The sequence below is a fragment of the Acromyrmex echinatior genome, chromosome 10 (assembly GCF_024713525.1).
Source record: "Acromyrmex echinatior isolate Ae372 chromosome 10, ASM2471352v2, whole genome shotgun sequence".
NCBI classification, from domain to species: domain Eukaryota; kingdom Metazoa; phylum Arthropoda; class Insecta; order Hymenoptera; family Formicidae; genus Acromyrmex; species Acromyrmex echinatior.
In genome coordinates this window covers 2,387,643-2,409,900 of record NC_141861.1, presented here as the reverse complement: position 1 = coordinate 2,409,900, position 22,258 = coordinate 2,387,643, and the positions used below count along the sequence as shown (strand labels likewise).

The following is a 22,258-nucleotide window of genomic DNA, read 5'->3' as shown; positions in this document are numbered from 1 at the left end:
TTTTAAAACACACAATTTAAAGTACACAAAACATGATAAAACTAAATAGCACTGATGAAATCACTCTTTCACTCTTTCTAACTGTAATGCGTTTATTTGCTTCTAACTCATGTGTACATTGTCAGTTGTACATTAAACTTTGCAAAAAAGATTTTCGAAAATATATGGATGTTTTCCAATTTTGTTTCGAATTTTCTTATGTTTTTTCCCAACTGAAAAAAGTGGATTTTATTTAATAAAGCACAATTTGTTTTATTGTTAGTCTTAGATTATATAAATTAATTAAAAATTTAATTGGAGAAGTTTTAAATTTTATGACAAAAATATTAATTACAATAAGAAATAATAGTTTGAAATAAGTATCTTATGATAAAATGCGTTTTATGATGAAAGTATAATATAAATAATGATAAGTGTTAAGATAAAGTGTCACATGATCATAGCTGATTTTTATGCAAGGAAAACAAGAAAATCACAGTAATGTCAATTTTGTTATATTGACTGATTATTAATTGAATACCTCTATTTTTTTTCATAATTCGATACATATCTAATCTTACAAACTACGCGTCGAATTTAAGTTTTAATCTCGAAACGTAATTCTGTCCAATCATGAATCAATCAATATGATATTATTTTCTTTTTTGTTCTTTTCGGATAGAAATCAAGAATTTCCCAATTTTTGGGAGAAAATTAACTGAAAAATCATTGAGAACGAATATTACGGCACGTATAAAATTGGAATGGATTTCGATTGGAATTGTGCAATTATTCTCTAGATTTCTATTGCATTTTCTATGGAGAACAGAATAATTTTTATCAGAATCTATTCCGAATAATTCTATAATACGTGTTCTATTCTCTAGTCTACCATATGAAACACGCGGTCTGCGCTGTGACTTGGCGAAATACAATACGAACATGAACGCAAAAAATAAAAATAAGCGAAATTAAAGAAAGCAAGACATACACGAGAGAGAGCACATGACTGCTCGGATTGATAGCGTAAACTCGTGACCGATAAATAAACTGAGTACAATTTCATCGGCCACGATTGGCATATATGTGTTCAGTCCTTCGCCAGCATGTCCAGGAATTACAAAACGTTCGCCAGCAGCGAGGCAGACATATCGTCGCCATCAACATCCCAGTAAGTATCCAGTACTTAAACGTCGATTTTTGATCGTTCTTTTCGTCGTTATCAATGTCGTTGTCGTGACCGCTACATTATCCGCGATTTGAAATGTAAACGGTGCACATGTATGAATTGGCACTTACGATATCAATGTGCCAATTCGATTCGGATAAGATAAGAATGGACTGTTGCCTGTCGATAATTGCAGTTACTAAATGTCGTTCCACACACTACATTATTCTATGTTCAAAGTTCGCAATTTGTCTTTGTACATTTTGGCTAATACATATATTTACAATATTTTAAATTTTTATAATTACTGATATAGATATTGTTTTTTTTCAACGATTCTGAATTTATTGATTTTCCTTCTTCTTTCATTGCAGCAATCGTCCTTTATGTGAAATCTTTGCTTTTCATGAAATTCTATTACAATTATTTATAATTACGCTACGTATCTGTGTCTCGAATTGGTGCCTAAAAGATCAAAGACATACATCATAAATATTATTACAAAATATTAAACATTCAGAATAATAATGAAACCCGAAATGTAAGAATTCGAAAAATTACAAGACGTTTAGATCATTCAGTTTTTTATGGTAGGATTATAAAAAATTATACCGTCGTTGTTTAATTTTTTAATATGTTTATTAAATATGTAAAAACTACATATAATGTAAATAAGTGCGTTTTTTTGCAAGCGCGTTTGCAATTCCGTTGAGGATTCTCATGCTGCTCGCACGGCCTAATCAAACACACACACACACACGCACGCACACACACGCACGCACACACATATACGGGATTATATATATGGTATATTATATATATAACTCCGCATACGTATACTATATGTGACGATTACAGTGTTTGCATAAATCCGCGTGACCGAGTATATTTGCAGACCGGGGTTATCTTGCTGTCTCTGTCAGATCCCATTTAACGTAGGTGCGTGACTCGTCATGTTCAAATTTGATAATATATAATCGTCGGACGCAATGATATTGACTGTATTCTGATATACGTACACTGCTAATACTAAAAATTTATCGTAAACTTCTAGTATTCCATATTGGAATATGGCCATGGACTGATAATGCCGATGTGAAAAATTAAAAATATGAACCAATTTACGCAAATGAGCTTATAATCACATAATGGGCTTCTAGATAGCTTAATATCATTCTGAATAACATTAAAATCGTAAATACCATTATATAATTATACTTTATTACATCAAATTATATTAAATATGTTAAATACAAATACATGTTTAGCCCTCAAAATACCTAAAAGATTTGATTTAATTATACAGAACAAATTATATCTATTTGAATCATACTTAAAATTATTTTTCTGTTGCTATGCAATAAATATTATGCTCATCTCGATTTTTTATTTTATATTCTTATCTTTTTTTTATTGCTTAATTAATCTTTCGACTCCCAAACTGATTTTCCAGATATGAGTTCCCAAGTGTGGCAAGCGACTAATCGTAAAAGTTTTCTATGCAATAGCCTGTTTATGATATTAAAAGTTATAATTAAAATTTAGTAAATAAACATACATAAATATATTACAATGGCATTAATTTTTATTTATAAAATTTTTCATCCAAAAAATTATCAAAATATTTTTACAGAATTATTCAGAAAAGATGTTTAGGATGAGTCTCGTTTGGAAATTGAAAGATTAAACTTTGAGATGCTATAGTACTTTCTTATCGCAGAGAATATCGAGAATGATACGTTGAGATGTCGAGTATCGAATAAATATTAAATAATTCTGAAAGATTGCTCGTCATTGTAATTATTTCCCATTCGACCTTATCGCACACTTATAAGTGCTTACGTTACATCGTTGTATCATTATATCATTATTTTTTTATCGCTCGAGTTCGTATATTTTTACATGGAGATTGATAAATTTCCATTTGTGAGTCAATTTGCTTTATTGAAGCGACTTTTGCATTTATGCTTTTGGAAACTATATCTCCGATCTACAATTTTTCTAACGCATTTTTTCATGATTGCATTCAAAATAGATTCTTCATCACAAGATCTCTCACTGTGATGATGATGTATGATGAATTTTGTAAATGCAAAAGATGGTACGTAGAACAAAGGTTGGTAATAGCACATAAAAAACGTAAGGCAAAAAGATGTAAACAATGAATGAATTGGCCAATCAGCAGAGACGTAAGGCAATAATGCAAGCAAATTACAATGTTGATTTGCTTACATCTAACTGTGTAAATTTTCTACGCCTAAACACATCTTATAGATTTTTTATTCCTTTAATTATTTGATTTCTTATCTCTTTAATTATCATTTGTTATCTTTTTTCTTTTTTATTTTTGTTATTCTTCTTCATTTACATCAAAGTGGAATAATTTTATAAGCATCAGAGATATCGCTAAAACATCTTAAATCCACGAGGCTGAATTTATCGTGTTTTACGTAAATGCAGAGGAAATGTTTCACGAACAACAATCGTGACAATTTGATGTCTCGAATACCACGACAAGATACGATTCTATTTTTCTCTGATAAAGACATGTGACCGTACGTCCCGTGACCGCTTCTATCGATTGATTACGTAAATGACTAAATTCTTTCGAAATTTTGACGAAAAATTTGACAAGCATGAACATTCGCGGTAATAAAAAAAATTCAACAGTTGCGACAGTAAAATTTTATTGGAAACTATGTTATGTTATCGGCAAATATTACCGTTATCGTCGCATGATCACGTGTGTTACCGTATCAGAAGCGCTTTTATGTTCGCATAATCGTCATTGTTAGTTATTAGCGAGCATTTGTAATATTTTAATTTCTTACATTTTTACAAATTTTTTTCTATTTATATTTATTTTATTTCTTACATTTTAATTTTATTTTATATGCGTTTATAAATGCATTTACGTTTAATTTTTTTGTGTATATTACAAATATTGTTCGTTCAGCCAAGACATCATTGTCGTCAATAACAACGAGAGAAAGAAAATTTCTCTGCAGCGATAAGTTATCCTTACAGACATCTAATATTGATCGATATACTGAAAGACAATAATTAATAGTCCTGTTTTTTTTATTGTTTGTATTTTGAAAGATAGTAATTAATTACTCATTTTAAATATTAAAAGTATTATTATTTAGAGTACTTTTAGTACTCCAAATAAATAATTAATTAATTACCATCTTTCAATAATAAATTGATTAGTATTAAATTGACCAGTATTAAATTTCTGTGAGGGTGTTAGAAAAAATTTAGTGAATCATGCCAATTTTTTCGCCGCTTTTAATTAATCAGCTAGTATCTTAATCAAAACATCGAAGAAAATAAAATAACATTAGGGAATCCGATCTGTCAGATAGACAGATCGCATCGAGTTTTCACAAATTTCACTCATACAGGCTCCGCAAGAATATAACAATTAACTAATGATCAATAGATACTCCTTAAGTGCGGAAAAAGCCGCATAGAACACGGGATCGAACTCGGAACAAATTACGAGTCAATTGCATAAAGCATAAAGCTACTTGACATTTCCAAATTTGTTTCTTTTTTTTCTACATATATACATGTCACGGTCTCTTCTTTTATTAAACAAAATTCCTACTTCTATTCATCCGCATGCGCCTTATTGTCATGCTCTCACAGACCGACCCGGCTGGTCTCTCACACACTCTCTCTCTCTCTCTCTCTCTCTCTCTCTCTCTCTCTCTCTCTCTCTTTCTTCCACGAGCAGCGACAGCTTGGCATATAAAGCTTTCGGGACCTGTTGCCGTCAGTATATTCGCTTCGCGCGAGCTGTAACGTAGACAGTGGACTTTCGTACGAGTCCGCTCTTCGCACGCGGCGGTTTTCGGAGTCGTGAATAGAGAAGGGAAGAGATACAAAGGGAGTCTCCATCAAGAATACATTAAGAAAGAACGGCGAGAACTAAGCAGATGCATCGCACACGGAGAAGCACCCTCGTGGGCTTTTATCAGATCGGACGCACGATCGGTCTTCTGGCCAGTCTCTGAGAGTAAAGCTTTCGAGGATATCTCTTCGAGGATATCCTCGAAAATCGCATCTTCGTGATTCGCGAGACAAGGGTGGAGAATCCCAAGGGGGATGCGATGAGCCGCGTACCACGTGGTGATACAACACTGTGATCAGCGGACTGTGATATATATATATATCTGTACTACATTATTACATTACACGTGTACTGTACACACCTCATCGCAGAAAAGACCATCCAACGACATTGTGCGCTATGGCAGAGTAAGTTGAAGCACCCTTGGAGTCATTTAAAATTCCTCTTCAGCATTTCCTTTCTCTCTCTCTCTCTCTCTCTCTCTCTCTCTCTCTCTCTCTCTCTCATCGTCGCACTCAGGAATTCTGAATAAGTAAACGTGGCAGCACTAAAAAAAGATGGAGTTTATTTCGATACTGACGTGTTCGTTCCAGGCTGATAACACATGGTATTTTCGGAACGGTTTCTTAGGGAACAAGAAGAGAAGACTTCAAGAAGCTCCAGGAATAAAAATTAGAAACGCGCTTTTTTTTATGACAGACGTCCCATCGCGAATTCAGTCATTGTGATATTGTTACACTTATTACATCACGTTACATTTCTCGTTGAGTCACAATCGTTAGATTGGAAGTTAGCAATCCGATACGGTTTCACTTTAATTTCAAGCGACGAGCAATTTCCTTCTTCCTATCTCATCCACAAAAAAAAAGTATTATACATATATTTTTACGTGACTTCTCAAGGACAAGAAAGTCGAAATAATAATATCTTTAATTTGACGTCATATTGACCGATTATTAATCGAATTTACGTCATTTTTTTGGTCGTGATTCAGTCAATGTGATATTATTTTAACTTTCTTGTTGTCCTTGGATTATATATTCTTTGCATGCTGCATTTGAAACAGAATCGCCGTAGATTCATGCAAATGATCTGTGATCGAAACACAGTTCTGAGCAGAAATGAGAAAACACAGGGCAAAGTCGACAGTTGACAAATGTATATACGTATGACTCAACAAATGAGTTTATCTCGAAAGCTCATGTTTATGATAGTCGGATCTTGGACCGCGACAATGGAAATTAACAGTCTTTTCTCCGAAATCGTTTTATCCCTCTTTCTTGCCAAAAACTGTAAAATGTATTACTAATGTCCAAGTGCATTTCAAATAGTTGAATATTTTCGAGAATATGTAATTTTCGATATTCCGGAATATTTGATTAATCAATTAACGATATTATCAATTGTAAACAAAGCAGATAAACGTAGCTTCTAAGCAAAATTCATTGATCGGTGTAGTGCGATCGAAATTATAAGAGAATAGACTAATAAGTAATAGAATGATTTAAAAAACAAAATTAATGTCTTCAATTGGAACTTAGTTGGAATCTTTGAGAATCTTTAAGAAAGCATCTCTAGAGATGCATCTCAAGGAGATGCATCTTTAACGCAGATGTCTAATTTTAATTTTAAGCTTTTAATCTATTTATTTAATATGAGAATTGTGTCCAATCAAAGCTTCTCCTTCTCCTTGAAATGGCACGCGAACTCTGATCGAATATAAAAAAGATGTGTCATCTTACTCGCTGTCCTCGTCACGTCTTCAAGTTTTACGACGTGCAGTGCAAAGCGATTATTATAAATTTAGCTGCGATTTTATCAGTGGAACAAAGCGGCAAATATGTTTTTCTTACGTTTGACAAATTTGCCAACTGCAGTAGACTGGAAAGATAATATTATTGATAACTGATAACATATTGGTCGGGATATTGCTGATGCAATTAATCTATTAATATTACGTCGGTTGACACCAGCAATATATATCTCAATCTGCACGTATTTACTACGGTATTATTACCGCCATCAGCCGGGCTACGTCATTAATGCAACTTTAATTGACTTTTAATGTGACACGAATCCGCCCACTCTTGATTAATCCATGATGGCTGAAACCGTGCATTATCGTAAGCTAGAAATTATTATGAAAGACGTGAACAATGTTCGATTCGTTTATCTAATTTGTTTAACCGTCGAATAATCATCGATTATTGTCCGAAGATTAGTCACGATAATTATTAACGCGTATTTATTCATAATCTCGACTTCATTTATATCGATTAAAAAACTTGTCTCATTTTTTCCTCCGCTTTTGCGAGGTGAGAATCGAGCAATTATAATAAATCGATGCTCATCGGAGATGGGATATTTTTACACTTGGGAAGAAGACGATCGTAAAAGTTGCCGCGTGAAGTTCTTTTTGTGCGCGATGATCGATTGCGACCTTGCGAGAAAAGGATGTATTAGTTAACAGCGGAATCGAGGTAAATGAAGCGGAAAAAATGCGAGTTGCGAACAATGATGGTGATGATGCTGTTGTTACTTTTCCACTTTGACGATAATAATGCGTTTCTCTCGTGAGAAATCCTCTCTCAGTGTGAATTAATAATATTATGATATTAAGTGATAATACAATGAGATCTGTGTCGCCGTTATTCGCAGTGACTCAGTGTGTCGTATAGCCATGGAGAAACTCAATTTATATTAAGAAGAAGTCTCGAAACACAAAGTTCTCGTTTAGAGAAGTAATTGATGGAAGATACTTCGCTTATCGAGGTCGAAGTTTCTGACTTGTTAATTCTTAGGTCAGGAGCACAGATTCTTGCATAACGAATAACACGTAGGTAAGGCATAAGAGAATCAATCAATTAGGGTCTTTTATTTCATGGAAAAGAACGAAATGAAAGACTTTGATTAGTTCATTTTATTATGCGGTGTATTATACAAGATTTTGTGCTCTCACCCTTAATTTTTTTCTCTGAATGATTCAGACTCATTTTCGAACGATGACACGGATCTCGCTTTACGATGCATAAAGTGATATTGAACTTCGGCGACACGAATCAGCAGGCAAAATGTGAAAATAATCTGCATGATTTTAAAATACTATTACGAATCGTGACGATCGGAAAAACGCGGCGTGTATTCATAGGCAATTATATTATATATATAATATAAGATAAATGTATCAGTTAGTGAACAGTTGGTGGACATGACCTGTAATTATCGAACGAAATGAAAAAAAATTTTAAATATTAAGTCTTCAATGGTAAATACGGTTAAATAAATTCGTTGATTATAAAAATTTAATAAGAATTTATTTAGCCGATTATAATTAAGAATTTATAGAGCCAAGTGTATCATTAAAAACTTAATACTTCAAATATTTGCCATTTCATTCAATAATTGGGTCGCATGTGCATCAAGTATATTTACCTTGTGTGATATAATAAGCGTTAACACGTCTGTCTCCTCTCTCTTTTCGATGCTTCTTTTGAACTATCGGTATCTCGGAGGCCTGTGAAGTCAATTGATCACTAATGCAATAAAACTTCGCGATCGAAACACTCCATATATTTCGCAACGCGTTACAATGGTGCTGCCGTTTTCCGAGATGATTTACAGTCGCTGTCTCCTCTCTCGTATTTACTTTTGTTGAAGTAGCATGATGTAATTAGGCTATTAATATCAGGGACACGTTCGCGCATTCGTTCGGTCGAATGCTACGTTCACTGAGAGATGCAGTTCGCGCGTGTGCATTACACTTGAACCTTCGCATGCGAATCAGCGTGAACGCGAAAATAATCGCGCGAGCAATTCCGCCGTGTCGTGCCAGAATTTGCGAATCCACTTGGCACCGCTTAGTAAATAGATAGTAGGCTGACTTAGGAAATTTTTGAGTTCATCAGCTGATCGAACCTCGTTATATCGCGCTGTATTCAATCTTTTGTCTTTATTTCAAAGCTACATTGTGGTATGACAAAAATTTTCCCAGTCTATTGATTAATCATACGAGAGTTCCGAGAACTCGTCTGCTGCCAATTAACTCGCTTAAAAAATTTGCCGTATGACAATGTAATGCCAATTTAATGATGTATTTAATCTCTGCAAAAAACTGAAATGAAATACTTTCCACATAAAAATGAATATCATAAAATAGTTTAAGAAGATTAATAATTATATTTAACAATTTTATAATTTAATTTTATAATTTAATAAATAAAAATTTTCTCATTTTATTGTAATTATTTTTTAAAAATATCTAATTCTTATTGAAATAATTTCAATTCTGAACTTTTATAGTACTTTTAAAAATACAATAAAACAAATGTTGTTGTAACTTTTTTCATAATTTTAAATCTAAAATAAAATACAAATAAAACAAATAATACAATAAAACAAATGTTTTTGTAACTTTTTCCATAATTTTTCGGGTTGTTAAAAAATACGTGTAATATACATACATCCTTAAATCTTGTGAGCTTAGCATAATAATCTCTGTAATTTTTTAAATAATATTTTTGTTAATATTTTATTAAGGTTTTCAAATTAATATTTACGCGTATCGCTTGACAGGAGCTAAAAGAATATTTTATTTAAAATTTTTCTCGAGCTCATACTTTCACAAATATCTAGCTATTGTGTGGAGATATAGTAATCGCGTGGAACAATGAGGCGATTTACTTGATCATTCCGAAACCGAAAACATCACCATACTTCGAGTCTCAGGCAGCATCTGTTCCAAATGTTCTATCTATATAACGTCGTGCGTTTTTTTCCACGATTACACATTTTGTTTTTGTCCATTTTTTAATATCTCTTAATATCACTTCTATGATTACTGACGCTAACAACATACTTCATGCATTATTCAAAAAGCAACATGAATTTTTAAAATTCTTTCGATCTTCTTTCTATCTTTAATTATCTTTATTATCTTGCAAATTTAAAAAAAAATAAAGTTAAATTTTATGCAACGCGTTTATGCGAAAACGTATTATCTAAGCATTTGCTGAGTCAAAGGATAGCGGGAGTGAATTTTGTTACAGGTTAATAAATAATAAAATTGAATATCTTAACCGGACTCTCATTACATCTTGTTACATGTTAATAACTAAATAGCGATCGATATGTTTAAAAGAATAATTAAAATATTAATATTTCTAAAGAAATATTAATATTTTGTTTATTGAGCGGAATTTGCCAACGATAATTTGTATACATTTTATGCTTTTTGAACAGACTGATTATTATTCACTTTTGAAACATACATGAACAGAACGAAGTTTTGCTGAAGTATTTAAAAATTTATCTAGATACGGATCCAGAAATAATTTCATTAGAGCATCAAAATATTTAGATAGGACACTTAAATTGATTGCAATAGAATGTCAAAAAGAAGAATATTTATATTCATTCTAGATTTTATCAGTCATTTCAACACAATGAATCATTTCGCTTTCTAGCGGAAGCATGAGTGAAGGCTATCTCTGGATTGTTGCTTTATTCATGTTCGCTGCAGAATAACTAACATAACGTTTGAGATTCCGCGGAAAATTCCGTCGAGACGCGATGAAGGGATGACCGCGTGTACGAGATCAGCATCCGATGGAAAATCTTGCGAAATCCTTCTTGCGTTCTAATTCGGTTACTTGAACGAACGATACCCTTGAAGTGTCGTCTCTGCACAGCCTTCATACGCAAAGTCAAGGTGCAACCAAGGGTGTAACACAAAGAGAAATACGGTCCAATAACACGTTGAATTGTCACGAGACCGCTTTGTCCGCCGAGACGGCAGTAATTAGGTTCTTTGTTGACAAGAATGTCAGCTGACGTCTAGAAATTATTCTTCTGTAACTCGGCAGACATTCAAAGATCATAAAACTTGACGACCGCGTTCCAAACGAATTTGGCGAACAAGCCGTTAATTGTGACGAATTGTATGCCTCTTGTGTTAAAAAAAAAAACCAAAAACTATGTCTCACCTAGAAAAGAAATATTATATAAAATATTACCAAAGATTTTTTTCTCTATGATGATTGAAGAACAATGAAAGCGTATAAAAATAATTGCTCATATCTATGCTTATAGGCTTACATTGGCTTAGTTTGATTTACAAATTTAGATTTCTCAATTTCGAATGTGGAAATCCGCTTCGTCGGAAATAATAAGTTTTTGGATATACATTCTATAATTTTTTTCTTTCGTTATAATTGAATATACTGTATATAATAAATATTAATATTAATATAAATCATTATTATTATTATTATTATTAAATTATCGTAAGTATCGGTAGAATTCCAATAATACACAGCGGTGTGAATGGACACTGGGAATACACAGTAGAATTCGTCAACAAAGGTCGCAGCTGCGCGGCAAAAACAACGTTAAGTCCTCTGATACATTCGCATGCGTATGCAAGTTTGGCTTTCATCCAAACGACTGGATTCGTATTGCAAAAGTCCGAAACACGCTGGATCCGATATGCAAACTTCGGCAATCGTTTGAAACAGAAATAACTTCCTTTACTTATGATAATCTGATCGACTCACGTTACAAACGTCGTGACACGCGAACGGCATCGTTAATTTGATAAATTATTTAAACGCTGGAGAAAAACCGAGGTCGATAAATTACGCCTCGAACTCGGTATGAAAATAAGAAGGAAATTATTAACGAGTAAACGCGATAAAAGCGCAAATGTACTCTCTAAAATCGTATCTCGCTTTAAAGAGTGAAATCTGACTCTTAATGATTGAAAATTGAGTTACTATTTTTCAAGAATGTAATCTTTAAAATTTTTAAGATTAAAAATCTCACTCTAAAAAGTGAAATTTTACTTTTAAAGATTGAAAATTAAGTCACTCTTTTTCAAGACTGGCTCAATTTTCACTCTTTAAAGTGAGACTCCAAAGAACTTAAGAAAGTTTAATTTTCATTAATTAATTCACCTACGTATCTGCAAATAACAAGTTAGTGCGCTCGTCGATCTTAAAAACAAATATAATTGTTAACATAGGTGCGAGTAAAAATACTGCCAGAGATCGATTTGCACGGTTGCGCAATATGACCAGGGCTAGGACATGAAATATTTCTATTTAAAACATAATTTTTGCAATAAAAGTGTGTATTTTATGTTTTGTATTTCAGCCGCGCACATGAAAGTATTACGTATTTAAAATTGAAAGATTGAAACTTTTATGTATTTCGTAATTTAAATAATAAGATTAATTAATTAATCTTAGTATTTATATAAAATACAAAATACTCTCTTTTAATTTTTTGTTATTATAATATTGAAATAAAAAATACAAGATACAATTGTCTTACAAATATCGTTTTTTAAATAAAAGTAGATACATGCTCAGCTCTGAATACGATCCCCAAAGATCACCCCAAAAAATCAACAAAAAGTCGAAATGATTTTATTTTGATGCTTAAAGTCAATAAACAGTTAAACTTTGTTTTAAAAAAAAAATCATCGTTTGATGTCAAAGTACGTCATTTTGACTTTCTCTTGACTTGGTTTTCCTTGGGCAACGGTTCATCGACTCTTTACTTTTTTCTGTAATCACAGCAAATAATTTCTCGCGTACGTATCACGTAAGGAAATTCTTTTTTTCGTTAAATCACGCACATGAACGGAGTTATTGCTCGGGCTCGATAAACAAACGAAAGAGGCAAAAACGCATTGCTGTTATCACAAATTTACATAAGACCTTTGTGGCAATTATGGCTTTTTACTTATCTTTCTTTCTTTACGACCTTACATTTTTTTTGCCATTATTGTTGTATGTTTTCCATGTAAAGTTGAGAATCGATGAAATTCTTTCTAGAATGGACGAAAACGAGGAATAATGAGTACCTTTGTTGTTAATATTTGTTGTTCAAGTAAACATAATATGTACACGCCAAATCGATTCTTTGTGAAACGAGTTCCCTTTCATTTTAAAGGTCGTAATACACGATTGTATCATTTAGGCGCACAGCCTCGCAAACTGTGAGAAACTTGACGATAGCTCTTCTTCTCTCTCGTCAGAATTTTTCTTTCGTGTTCTTCATGCAAAAACTAGGCACTGTTCTTTCAACAATAACATTATTGTGCAGTATTGCACAAAATATTTTAAATATATAATACATTCTACATATGCATTTTAGCGTACATTTGCGTGGAAAAAAATTGTTCTTTTTGTTAGGATCAACTAGACCAATTATAGCAACAACTCATCAAATTGTCTGTTTTATACTATATTTTTTCTATTTTTCCATTTGACTATTTTTATCCATTACAGACTGGAATGACTTTTTGTATTATTATAGATATATTATCTAATATTATTTCTGTTAACCTTATTATTTTGTAGATAATATTATTATTTTATAATAATTATAATTATCATAATATTATCAATATTATTATTTTATTTTATTTTATTAGATATTAACTTTAATCTTTTATTAATCGTTTTAATTTAAACGTTTAATTATCAAACGTTTGTACACAAAGTTTATTTATTGCTATATTCTCGGTTAATATTAGAATCACCGATAATGCCATTTTGATTCCGCTAATCACTTTATTTTTTTTTCTTTTTTGTAGTTCTTTTATACAGTAAAGAATATTGGAAATGCAATACAAATACACAACGTATAAAAAAAAGCTTTATCGGCTGAGTTAGATTTTAAAGAATATTAGTGCTTAAATTACTTCGTTTTTTAAGATGCTTATTTTCATCAATGTCATTAAATTACTTGTTAATTTAATTTGTGATATTAGTATATCTCAATTCAGTTTAGGATTGCGTTTCAAGATTGAAAATGATTTTGACATGCAGTTTACAGAACTGCTGTATCTATACAAATTCACACTAAAATATTTAACACTAAAATTCAGTTCAGACTGATGAGGCTTTTTGTTATTAGTTGCGGACATTTGTAATACAAATAATTCTAACGGTACAAATATATAATATCAAAATAATTTTTCACTAACCGAAAACAAGGATTATAGAAAGTTATCAAATTGGCATCTTCGGAATTCTAACGAGATACCATCGGCAGTTTAGTATTCTCTGATGAAAATAAGAATTAGATCCGATTTTTATTTTCGCTAGATTTTTACTTCGCTTAAATGAATTAGAGATTATCAAAATAATTATATCTCCAAGATTATCGCTTGTGCGACGTCCCTAAACTGAATGCGGAACATTTAGGTCGGATTTAATTTTAGTGTCGTCAAATCCGAGCCAAATTTGCAGCCAGCAACGACATGTTTTTACGAGAAGGGATTTGAGACTCATTACTGATCATTATTGATAAAATGATCTCTTATGTTAGCGTGGAAAATTCCACATATTATAACGCATATTACTTTATAACGTTTAGTGTCTGCCGTGTTATCTGCTATGACAAAAATAAATTGTTATCTTTCCGTCAAACCAAATAAATAATAATGAGCCAATGTTTATATCGCTTTCTCTCGCTCTCAATGCTCGCTTCTCAAAGAAAAATTTTATCGCATACTTACGTATTCTCAAAACAATGAATGAACGCTGAAAATCTAATGGGTCTTCTATAATAAGTCATTATCTAATCTTTAAATCTTAAGTCACAAGAAATTGATCACCAATTATAGTTGATATTCTTCTCACATTTAATTGTGATTGATCCATTTCTCATAGCTTAAGACTAAGATAATGACTTATGTAAAAAGTCTATGGGCTTTCTACAATAAGCTGTTACTTAAGTTTTAAGTCTTAAAGGGATTAACCAATCACAATCGAGTGTGAGAAGAACAATCGACCATGATTGGTCAATTTCTTACGCCTTAAAATTTAAACTTAGATAATAGCTTGTTGTAGAAAGCCTATTACGTATTGTCTGCTCGAATCGATTCTCATCGACTTAGCACGTGAATAGCTCGTGCGTGTAGACATACAATTTTCCGTGTTTAACAATTACGGTAATACGTCACTGCATATTTTATATACCTCTGCGTTTTAACGAAAAAATTAATAAATAATGTTTGTGTAATTGTCTTTCTGTCTAAAACTTTCTGTCTAATCACCGTGTAATTTGCATAAATGTAACCTTGCGTTTGTTCCTTGTTATACAAATATAAATAGTAAGTGCGATAATAAATATCGTGAATGCAAAAATTTTGCTACTATCGTTCACTTTCCGCATGTATATGTGTGGAACGCGACACGTACTTAGCCGTCTAGATAAGTAATAATGCATTACAGCTATAGCTTATACATACACTCGAATTGCTTTTCCGTCGTAATTAATAATCGTTCTTCTTATAGAAAAAATAGCGATACGCAAGATCCGGAGAAGGCGACGCTGGTGGACTCGACGTTGCTTCCGAAAATCCAGCCGTCCGGGTTGCTCAATGATGAGAGGACGAATCTGGCGAACGGCACCATCCCAAACAGCGACCTTGAGAATGGTCAACCGCCCAGGGGTAGCACCATCAGACAAGTCTTGGCCGCCCTGGTTGCCCAGCTTGGTACCATCAACACGGGCATGGTATTTGGTTTCTCCGCTATCGCTTTGCCGCAGCTCCAGGAGCCAGACAGCATCATTCCCATCAAGGAGGGATCGACGGAAGAATCATGGATCGGTAGGTCGTTGAGAAGGATTTTTAATCTACATTCTTTCGAGATACTTTCTTCCCAGTCAACACCAACTAAAAATAACGTAACACCAATGTTATAATTTGCACTCAGCAATATAAATGTAATACAATTGGTGACTATATATCCTTTATAAAGGAAAGTTAATTATTTTAAGTAGCTGTCCTTTAGATTATTTTTTCAAAACTTAATTTTGTCCTATATTTTTACATTATGATGTCACATTATTGGTATATATTACTTTTAGTTGATTTCGATTGGATTTTTTTTTCTAATTTATTCTTACGGAAAAAATATATATTATTCTCATCGGTTTCTTTTTTTTCTCTCGCAGCTAGCATATCCTCTATTGGTACACCGATCGGCTGCTTGTTGTCCGGCTACATGATGGATATGCTCGGCAGAAAGCGTTCACTCATCATCACGGAGATCCCAGCGATACTTGGATGGCTGCTAATTACGTTCGCGACTGACATACGCATGATATATGCTGGTCGTTTCTTCGTCGGTCTAGGATCGGGCATGGTAGGTGCACCAGCCCGCGTTTACACGAGCGAGGTGACACAACCACATCTACGAGGAATGCTGATCGCGCTTGCCAGTGTCGGTGTCAGCACAGGGGTTCTGATAGAATATGCTCTAGGAAGTATAGCTACTTGGAACGTCTGCGCCGCCATCAGCGGCATTCTGCCACTTACCGCATTGGTGTTGATGTTCTTCTTTCCGGAGACCCCATCCTACCTCATATCGCGCAGCAAACCAGACCAGGCCAAGAAGGCGCTACAGAAATTCCGCGGAAGTACTTACAACGTGAATCAGGAATTGGAGACGTTGGTTGAGTTTTCTAACAAGAATAACATCAAACGACTCACTGGCTTCCGAGAAATTATGTGCGCTGTGCTAAAACCCAACGCTCTCAAACCTTTCGCTCTGCTGTTTCTGTATTTCTTGATATACCAATGGTCAGGCACCAACGTTATAACTTTTTACGCCGTCGAGATCTTCAAAGATTCGGGAGCAAGTATGAACAAGTACTTAGCGGCGGTTATACTGGGAATAGTCAGACTCACCTCTACTATCGTCGCTTGCGTCCTATGTAGAAGATGCGGTAGGAGACCACTCACAATGGTATCCTCCATTGGATGCGGACTTTCCATGATAGGATTAGGTGGATATATGTGGTTGAAAAATTACTGGATCGAAAATGATCTTCCATTCGTCGCCACATGGGTCCCAGTCATGTGCATATTCTTATACACCATCACTTGTACTTTGGGTTTCCTAGTGATTCCGTGGGTGATGATAGGCGAGGTTTATCCCGTACAAGTACGCGGTATTATCGGTGGACTGACTACTATGTGCGCGCATTCGTTTATCTTCATGGTAGTTAAAACTTATCCATTCCTGGCCAGTATACTCACTCGCCATGGTACATTCATTCTCTACGGTTGTATATCTTTGTTTGGCACGATATACTTCTACATATGCCTTCCAGAAACTAAAGATAGAACGTTACAAGAGATTGAGGACTATTTCTCTGGTAGAAATAATGCTTTGATGACCGACAGAATAAGTAATAAGCCAAAAGTTTTAGAAATTAAAAAAGGCCAGATATTACCGTGAAAGGGAGGATCATTTTTAATTATATAACTTTTACAATGTTGCTTATTTTAAAAGAATTATTTTAGTTAGAAAAAAAGCATTTGCTTGTTAGCAATTAAGAATGTTATCTACTTCTACAAGAACAATGAAATGGGCAAGTACTTTAAAACTTTGACGTTTGCTTTGTGACAAATATTCTTTAGTTAGAAGATAAAATATTTTTAGACGATGAAAAGATAAAACAAAATATAAAGATACGAGAAAAAAAAATATATATATACATGTTATAATTAAAATATTATCAAAGAAGTTTTTTAGAGACAAAATGTTATATTATTTTATAATATGTATTTGTTTACAAAGCATGAAAATGATTAATTATATGCAATTAGCAGACATTAACATTTTCATAATCTCAAACCACACACGAGATATTATTTGAACAAAGTAGCAAATTATAAATATAAATTTTAATTTTAATATCCCAATTTTCCTCCTGATGTAAAAAAACACCAGAGACCAATTATGTTTTAAATGACTTAATTAACAAAGTATGCATGAATAAAAGTGATGCTATTTATTAAATCATAGTATTAAACTGTAATGTAATAGGTGCTATGTGTAATGACAGTATCAATGGGAGTTATAAGCATAAGATAAATACGACATTGTAGAGAGCGTTCTACAATTTCGGAATTATTTTATAAATTGAAGGTATCTTGCATGCCAACTACTAATATTGTAAAACCAAATAAAAAGTTTCCAAATATATATTTATTAAAAAGAGCAGTAGATTAAGTATCATTCGTTATTATTATGTACAAAAAACCAAAATCGAATCGAATGAATGAAGATAAAGTTTCATTTGTATATCTATATAAATGCTTTAATACGATCGTTATATATGAAAGTTTTGATGAATGAATGATTGTATAAGTAACTTATTTTTTATAAGAAAGTAAATCTATTGTGCATTTAATCCTGTTTTTCTTAATTACCTCCTTATTTTCATGCTCGAATATTTATTTTTTGAATATAAATTACAAAAAGAACTATAATTACCATTCTAATAAAACTTTATTGCCAACTTATACATAAGTTATAAGGTTAAACGAGGTTTATTACGTTTAGCCTCCTTTCTTGCTCTTTTCTCATCCAAAAACTGTTTAATCATCTCAGCAGGTAAAATCTCACCTCTGAAAGTTCTTGGTAATATCTTCTTATTCAAGATACTTAATTTCTCATTGACATACTCCTTAGCATCAAATGCTTCAGCTTCCTTAACTTTGGCAGTTAGTTCAGCTTCAAACAATTTCTCTTTTTTCTGTCTTCTCTTTAGCCTTATCTTTTCCAATACAAATTTCATCTTCTTGCGGAACTTCTTTCGTTTGTGTTTCTTCATTTTCTTATGCCTGATTCTTATCATATTTACCGCCTGTTTCTCTATAATTCTCTCATTTGTAGGTAAATCTAGAGACTTTTCTAGCATAGGTGAATCATATTGAATGGGCAAACGGTTTATAGGCTCTTGCAATGGAGGAATCAAAGTGGTAGTAGGAATTTCAATAATATTTCTTATTAAATCTCTCGTAGGCATTCCAAAATCTATATTAAGTGTTCGCGGTATAAATTTTATTCTGTGTATCGATTCTGTACCACACTGCATGTAATTATTAGACGTTAAATGGAAAACTATGTTTGCATCACAGTTGGATTGTTGCGTCGAATACTTTGCAGCAGCAGCAGCAGCAGCAGCAGCAGCAGTACCTGAAATAGACAGGAATAGAGAAATTTAACATATTATTTATAAATATCTCATACATATTTAAAATATATAATAATTTAAACGATATGTTCTATTTTAATAATAGTCTAATATATAATATATATATTGTATATACATATATCGCTCTTACTCCAAAAGTGATTCAAATAAAAGAACGTGATTTTCGAGTTATTATCATGAATTATTTAAGTAAACATTACCTTATCAATCATCAAAAATAGTTTAATGTCATAAAAAAATCGTCATAACTTAAAAAAGGGTTTTCTAAAGGTGGTAAAACGAAAATGATAAAATTGACATTTGATGTTATACTTTTTTTGCCGATATTATTCGATTAGTCAATAATTTTCTGTTAAATTAAAGAATAATTTTTTCCTTTTTTTGGGAGACTTAATTTTTTGAGTTATGCCACTTTTAAAGTAAGGAAATGATATATACATTTTTGCTTAAAAAGTAGATAGTAATACTAGGTTATAAGTAATTCACAATTATATAAATCAATTATTGAAGGTACATACTTATTCTGCCCACCGTAATTTTGCGAAATGTAGCGCATAATGTATTAATCGACATTGCAGTGAGTAAAGTTTTCACCGATAATATAAGTTTTCTCGAAATTACACAACATACATCGTGCATTCAACATACATTCTCCATGTTTTATTCTCGAATGTACTTAAAGTTGACTCGAATTCACAGATGGCGATATCGTCGCTTCGCAAATTCTTCACAATCGCTAATAAAATAAAATTATAATTCATTTATAGTTTGTCTAATCAGAAAAATATCAAATTAACTATAAAAAATAATTTTAATCAGGTAAGATGAAATATAAAAATTGTATGAAAGTGACGAAAAAGAACAATTGAAAGAGAAATCAATTTTTAAGATATTAAATAATATCAAGACATTAAAATAGTATTAAGGGTTTAATTTATTACGAGTTATTTATAAGTTTCTGTTTATATTTCTTAGACTTAATTACAACAATAATTATGAAATTTTTGTCGCACATATTGATATAAAAGATGAATGCATTTAATCCATTCGCGTTTTTACAGTCCTTTTCGTGACCTTATCCTTTTCTCTGAAACCAAATATATACATTTGATTCATGCAATGTATATTAATATAAGTATCAATTGCATCTGTGCTAATTCTATCGTGATACTTACATGATATAAACAACGGCACCCCATCCAGATATCGCGTCCCGATCGAACGCATTGACTAAAGCTTGGCTGACAGTCTCAAATAGCTCTTCAGGTCCCAAATTAGGCTCATAAAGCGACTCACACATGCCATAAAGTTGTTCCGTACACGTTCCACCTACCACAAAGTCCTCGGCTATATTTCTAGAACCTATTAGGTCCATGTTGCAGATGAATGGCTCAAATGTGACTGGATCCAGTCCGGCGACTATAGGTTCTACGAAATACGGCCCGAATCTCCTCTCATACAGGAGATTTGAGATCATAGCTGTGAATGTTTTTGGATGAATCTTTCGATTCTCCTTTAGCTCGTACAGATTCAGGCGAAAGCGTAACCTTTCCATGACTGTCTGGGTATCAGTGGCAAGACCGGGCAAGCTGACGTACAAGTGCGGTCCCATCTCATAAATCTTTTGAAAGTCGCACGTTATTGTCTGTGCCTGTATGCCGAATCTGCGATCGGCTGCTATGGCTACACAGTTCTTACCCTTCATGGCTATCACGGCGCCACCGTTATAAGCAAGGATGCTCTAAAAAAAAAAAAAGAGAAAATATGTTGAAATACAGCATATTCTTTAAATTCTTTAAAATGATATCTCATTCTAAAGAGTAAAGATTGAGCCAGTGTTAAAAAAAAATAACTCAATTATCAATCGAATCTTTAAGAGTCATATTTCATTCTTCAGAGATTTATTCTATAAATTTTAGAGAGTACACGAGAGAATTCTTCATATAACATAAACCTCCAAGGTTTTAAAGAAGTCCAGAAGACATCTCTATATCCTAAAAACTCAGGACATTCTTAAGCTAAGACTGATATTATATTTGTTGCATGATAAATTTTTCAAGCCTGTTGAGTGATTACTCTCCAAGTTCTTGGAATCTCAATTTTTAATCTTTAAGATTTCATTCTTCAGAAAAATTTTCATTTAAAAATTTTAGAAAGCAGGATAGAAGCATAAGGATGGACTAGGATAGAGAGATAAGATAGAAAGACACAAGAACTTCTGTGTTCTGCAGTTAATTAACATGCTTGAAAAATTTATTGTACAACATATGTAATATTAACCTTAAAGTGTGCTGAATGGGATGGGGTGGAAATTATAATTTGTCACAAAAGTACGTTGTCATTGGATATTGACAGCAACTTAACCTCTAATTGTAGATAAATACCGATTACTCTGTAGACTCGTAATTGTGATTACGAGAAATCCTACTAGGACACAATGCGACAAAATGCAAGAAATACTTTTTAATAAATAAACACTTACCATCTTTTCGTGCAAATATTTAACACCTCAAAATGCAAAACGTCAACCAGACAATCGGTCAGGACGCGACGAAATGCGAGTCACGACCATGAGTTATGAACGATATAGAAGCGTGAACGTATCGCGAGATTCGCGAGGTAAATGGAAAAAATTATCCAATTAAATAAAAGTGGGGAGAGGAAGCAACGTAACGAGTTTCACGTACAAATTTGTAATGTTTCATGCGATCATGTGATTTTTTAATCAATATGTAATCGTTTTATGAAAAAATTCATACATAAAAATCGAAATAAACAGGAAATAAAAAGCTCGAAATTATTATATTAACGCTCATTTATAATAGAAAATGATAAATTTGATTAGAAGCACTATGTTTTTATATTCATTATTAATTAATAGACAAAGATATATATGGTCAGATATTTTCTGAATGGAATGAAAGAAAAATTTAATATAGAAATGAAAAAGGATAATGCACATTTCTTTCTAAAAGCAAGGAATGCAATTATGCTTCTTTCTTTTCTCCCTATTTCTTTGTAGAAATTTAATACTTACTATAGTACTGATTAATTAATAACTTATTTTAAATAATAATTACAGTACTGATGTGTTAATAGTATAATTAAATTAAATAAATTATTAATTAATCAGTAGTTAACAGCCTAGTTAATACTAAAAATAAATGAATAACTTTCCAGTATTATTATTGTTATAACGATTACAGTTAACTGTTAATAAATATGCA

The 22,258-nt window shown here is 32.4% G+C and overlaps 3 protein-coding genes across 5 annotated transcripts; 1 reads left to right on the top strand and 2 right to left on the bottom strand.

Annotated features, from left to right (window-relative positions):
- Positions 1-1,042: 1,042 nt before the first annotated feature.
- On the top strand, positions 1,043-18,224 carry LOC105152892 (facilitated trehalose transporter Tret1). 3 transcript variants are annotated; one of them, XM_011067432.2, is made up of 3 exons: positions 1,043-1,150; positions 15,314-15,630; positions 15,978-18,224. In XM_011067432.2, exons 1-3 carry the CDS (start codon positions 1,086-1,088, stop codon positions 17,264-17,266), a joined length of 1,671 nt encoding a protein of 556 aa, XP_011065734.1. In that variant the 5' UTR covers positions 1,043-1,085; the 3' UTR covers positions 17,267-18,224. The 3 variants fall into 3 exon arrangements, with proteins under 3 accessions (XP_011065734.1, XP_011065735.1, XP_087266561.1); XM_011067433.2 differs by lacking the exon at positions 1,043-1,150 and adding an exon at positions 4,953-5,413; XM_087410435.1 differs by lacking the exon at positions 1,043-1,150 and having other exon boundaries at positions 15,240-15,630.
- Positions 18,225-18,303: 79 nt separating this feature from the next.
- LOC105152890 (uncharacterized) lies at positions 18,304-19,811 on the bottom strand. The gene is made up of 2 exons (XM_011067428.2): positions 19,550-19,811; positions 18,304-19,012 (listed from the first exon to the last, which is right to left on the bottom strand). The coding sequence occupies exons 1-2, from the start codon at positions 19,668-19,670 to the stop codon at positions 18,345-18,347; spliced, it is 789 nt and encodes a 262-aa protein (XP_011065730.1). The 5' UTR covers positions 19,671-19,811; the 3' UTR covers positions 18,304-18,344.
- A 136-nt stretch (positions 19,812-19,947) lies between these two features.
- Positions 19,948-21,646, bottom strand: Prosbeta3 (proteasome subunit beta type-3). Its single transcript, XM_011067427.2, has 3 exons — positions 21,514-21,646; positions 20,207-20,772; positions 19,948-20,118 (listed from the first exon to the last, which is right to left on the bottom strand). The coding sequence occupies exons 1-3, from the start codon at positions 21,514-21,516 to the stop codon at positions 20,070-20,072; spliced, it is 618 nt and encodes a 205-aa protein (XP_011065729.1). The 5' UTR covers positions 21,517-21,646; the 3' UTR covers positions 19,948-20,069.
- Between the last annotated feature and the right edge of the window lie 612 nt (positions 21,647-22,258).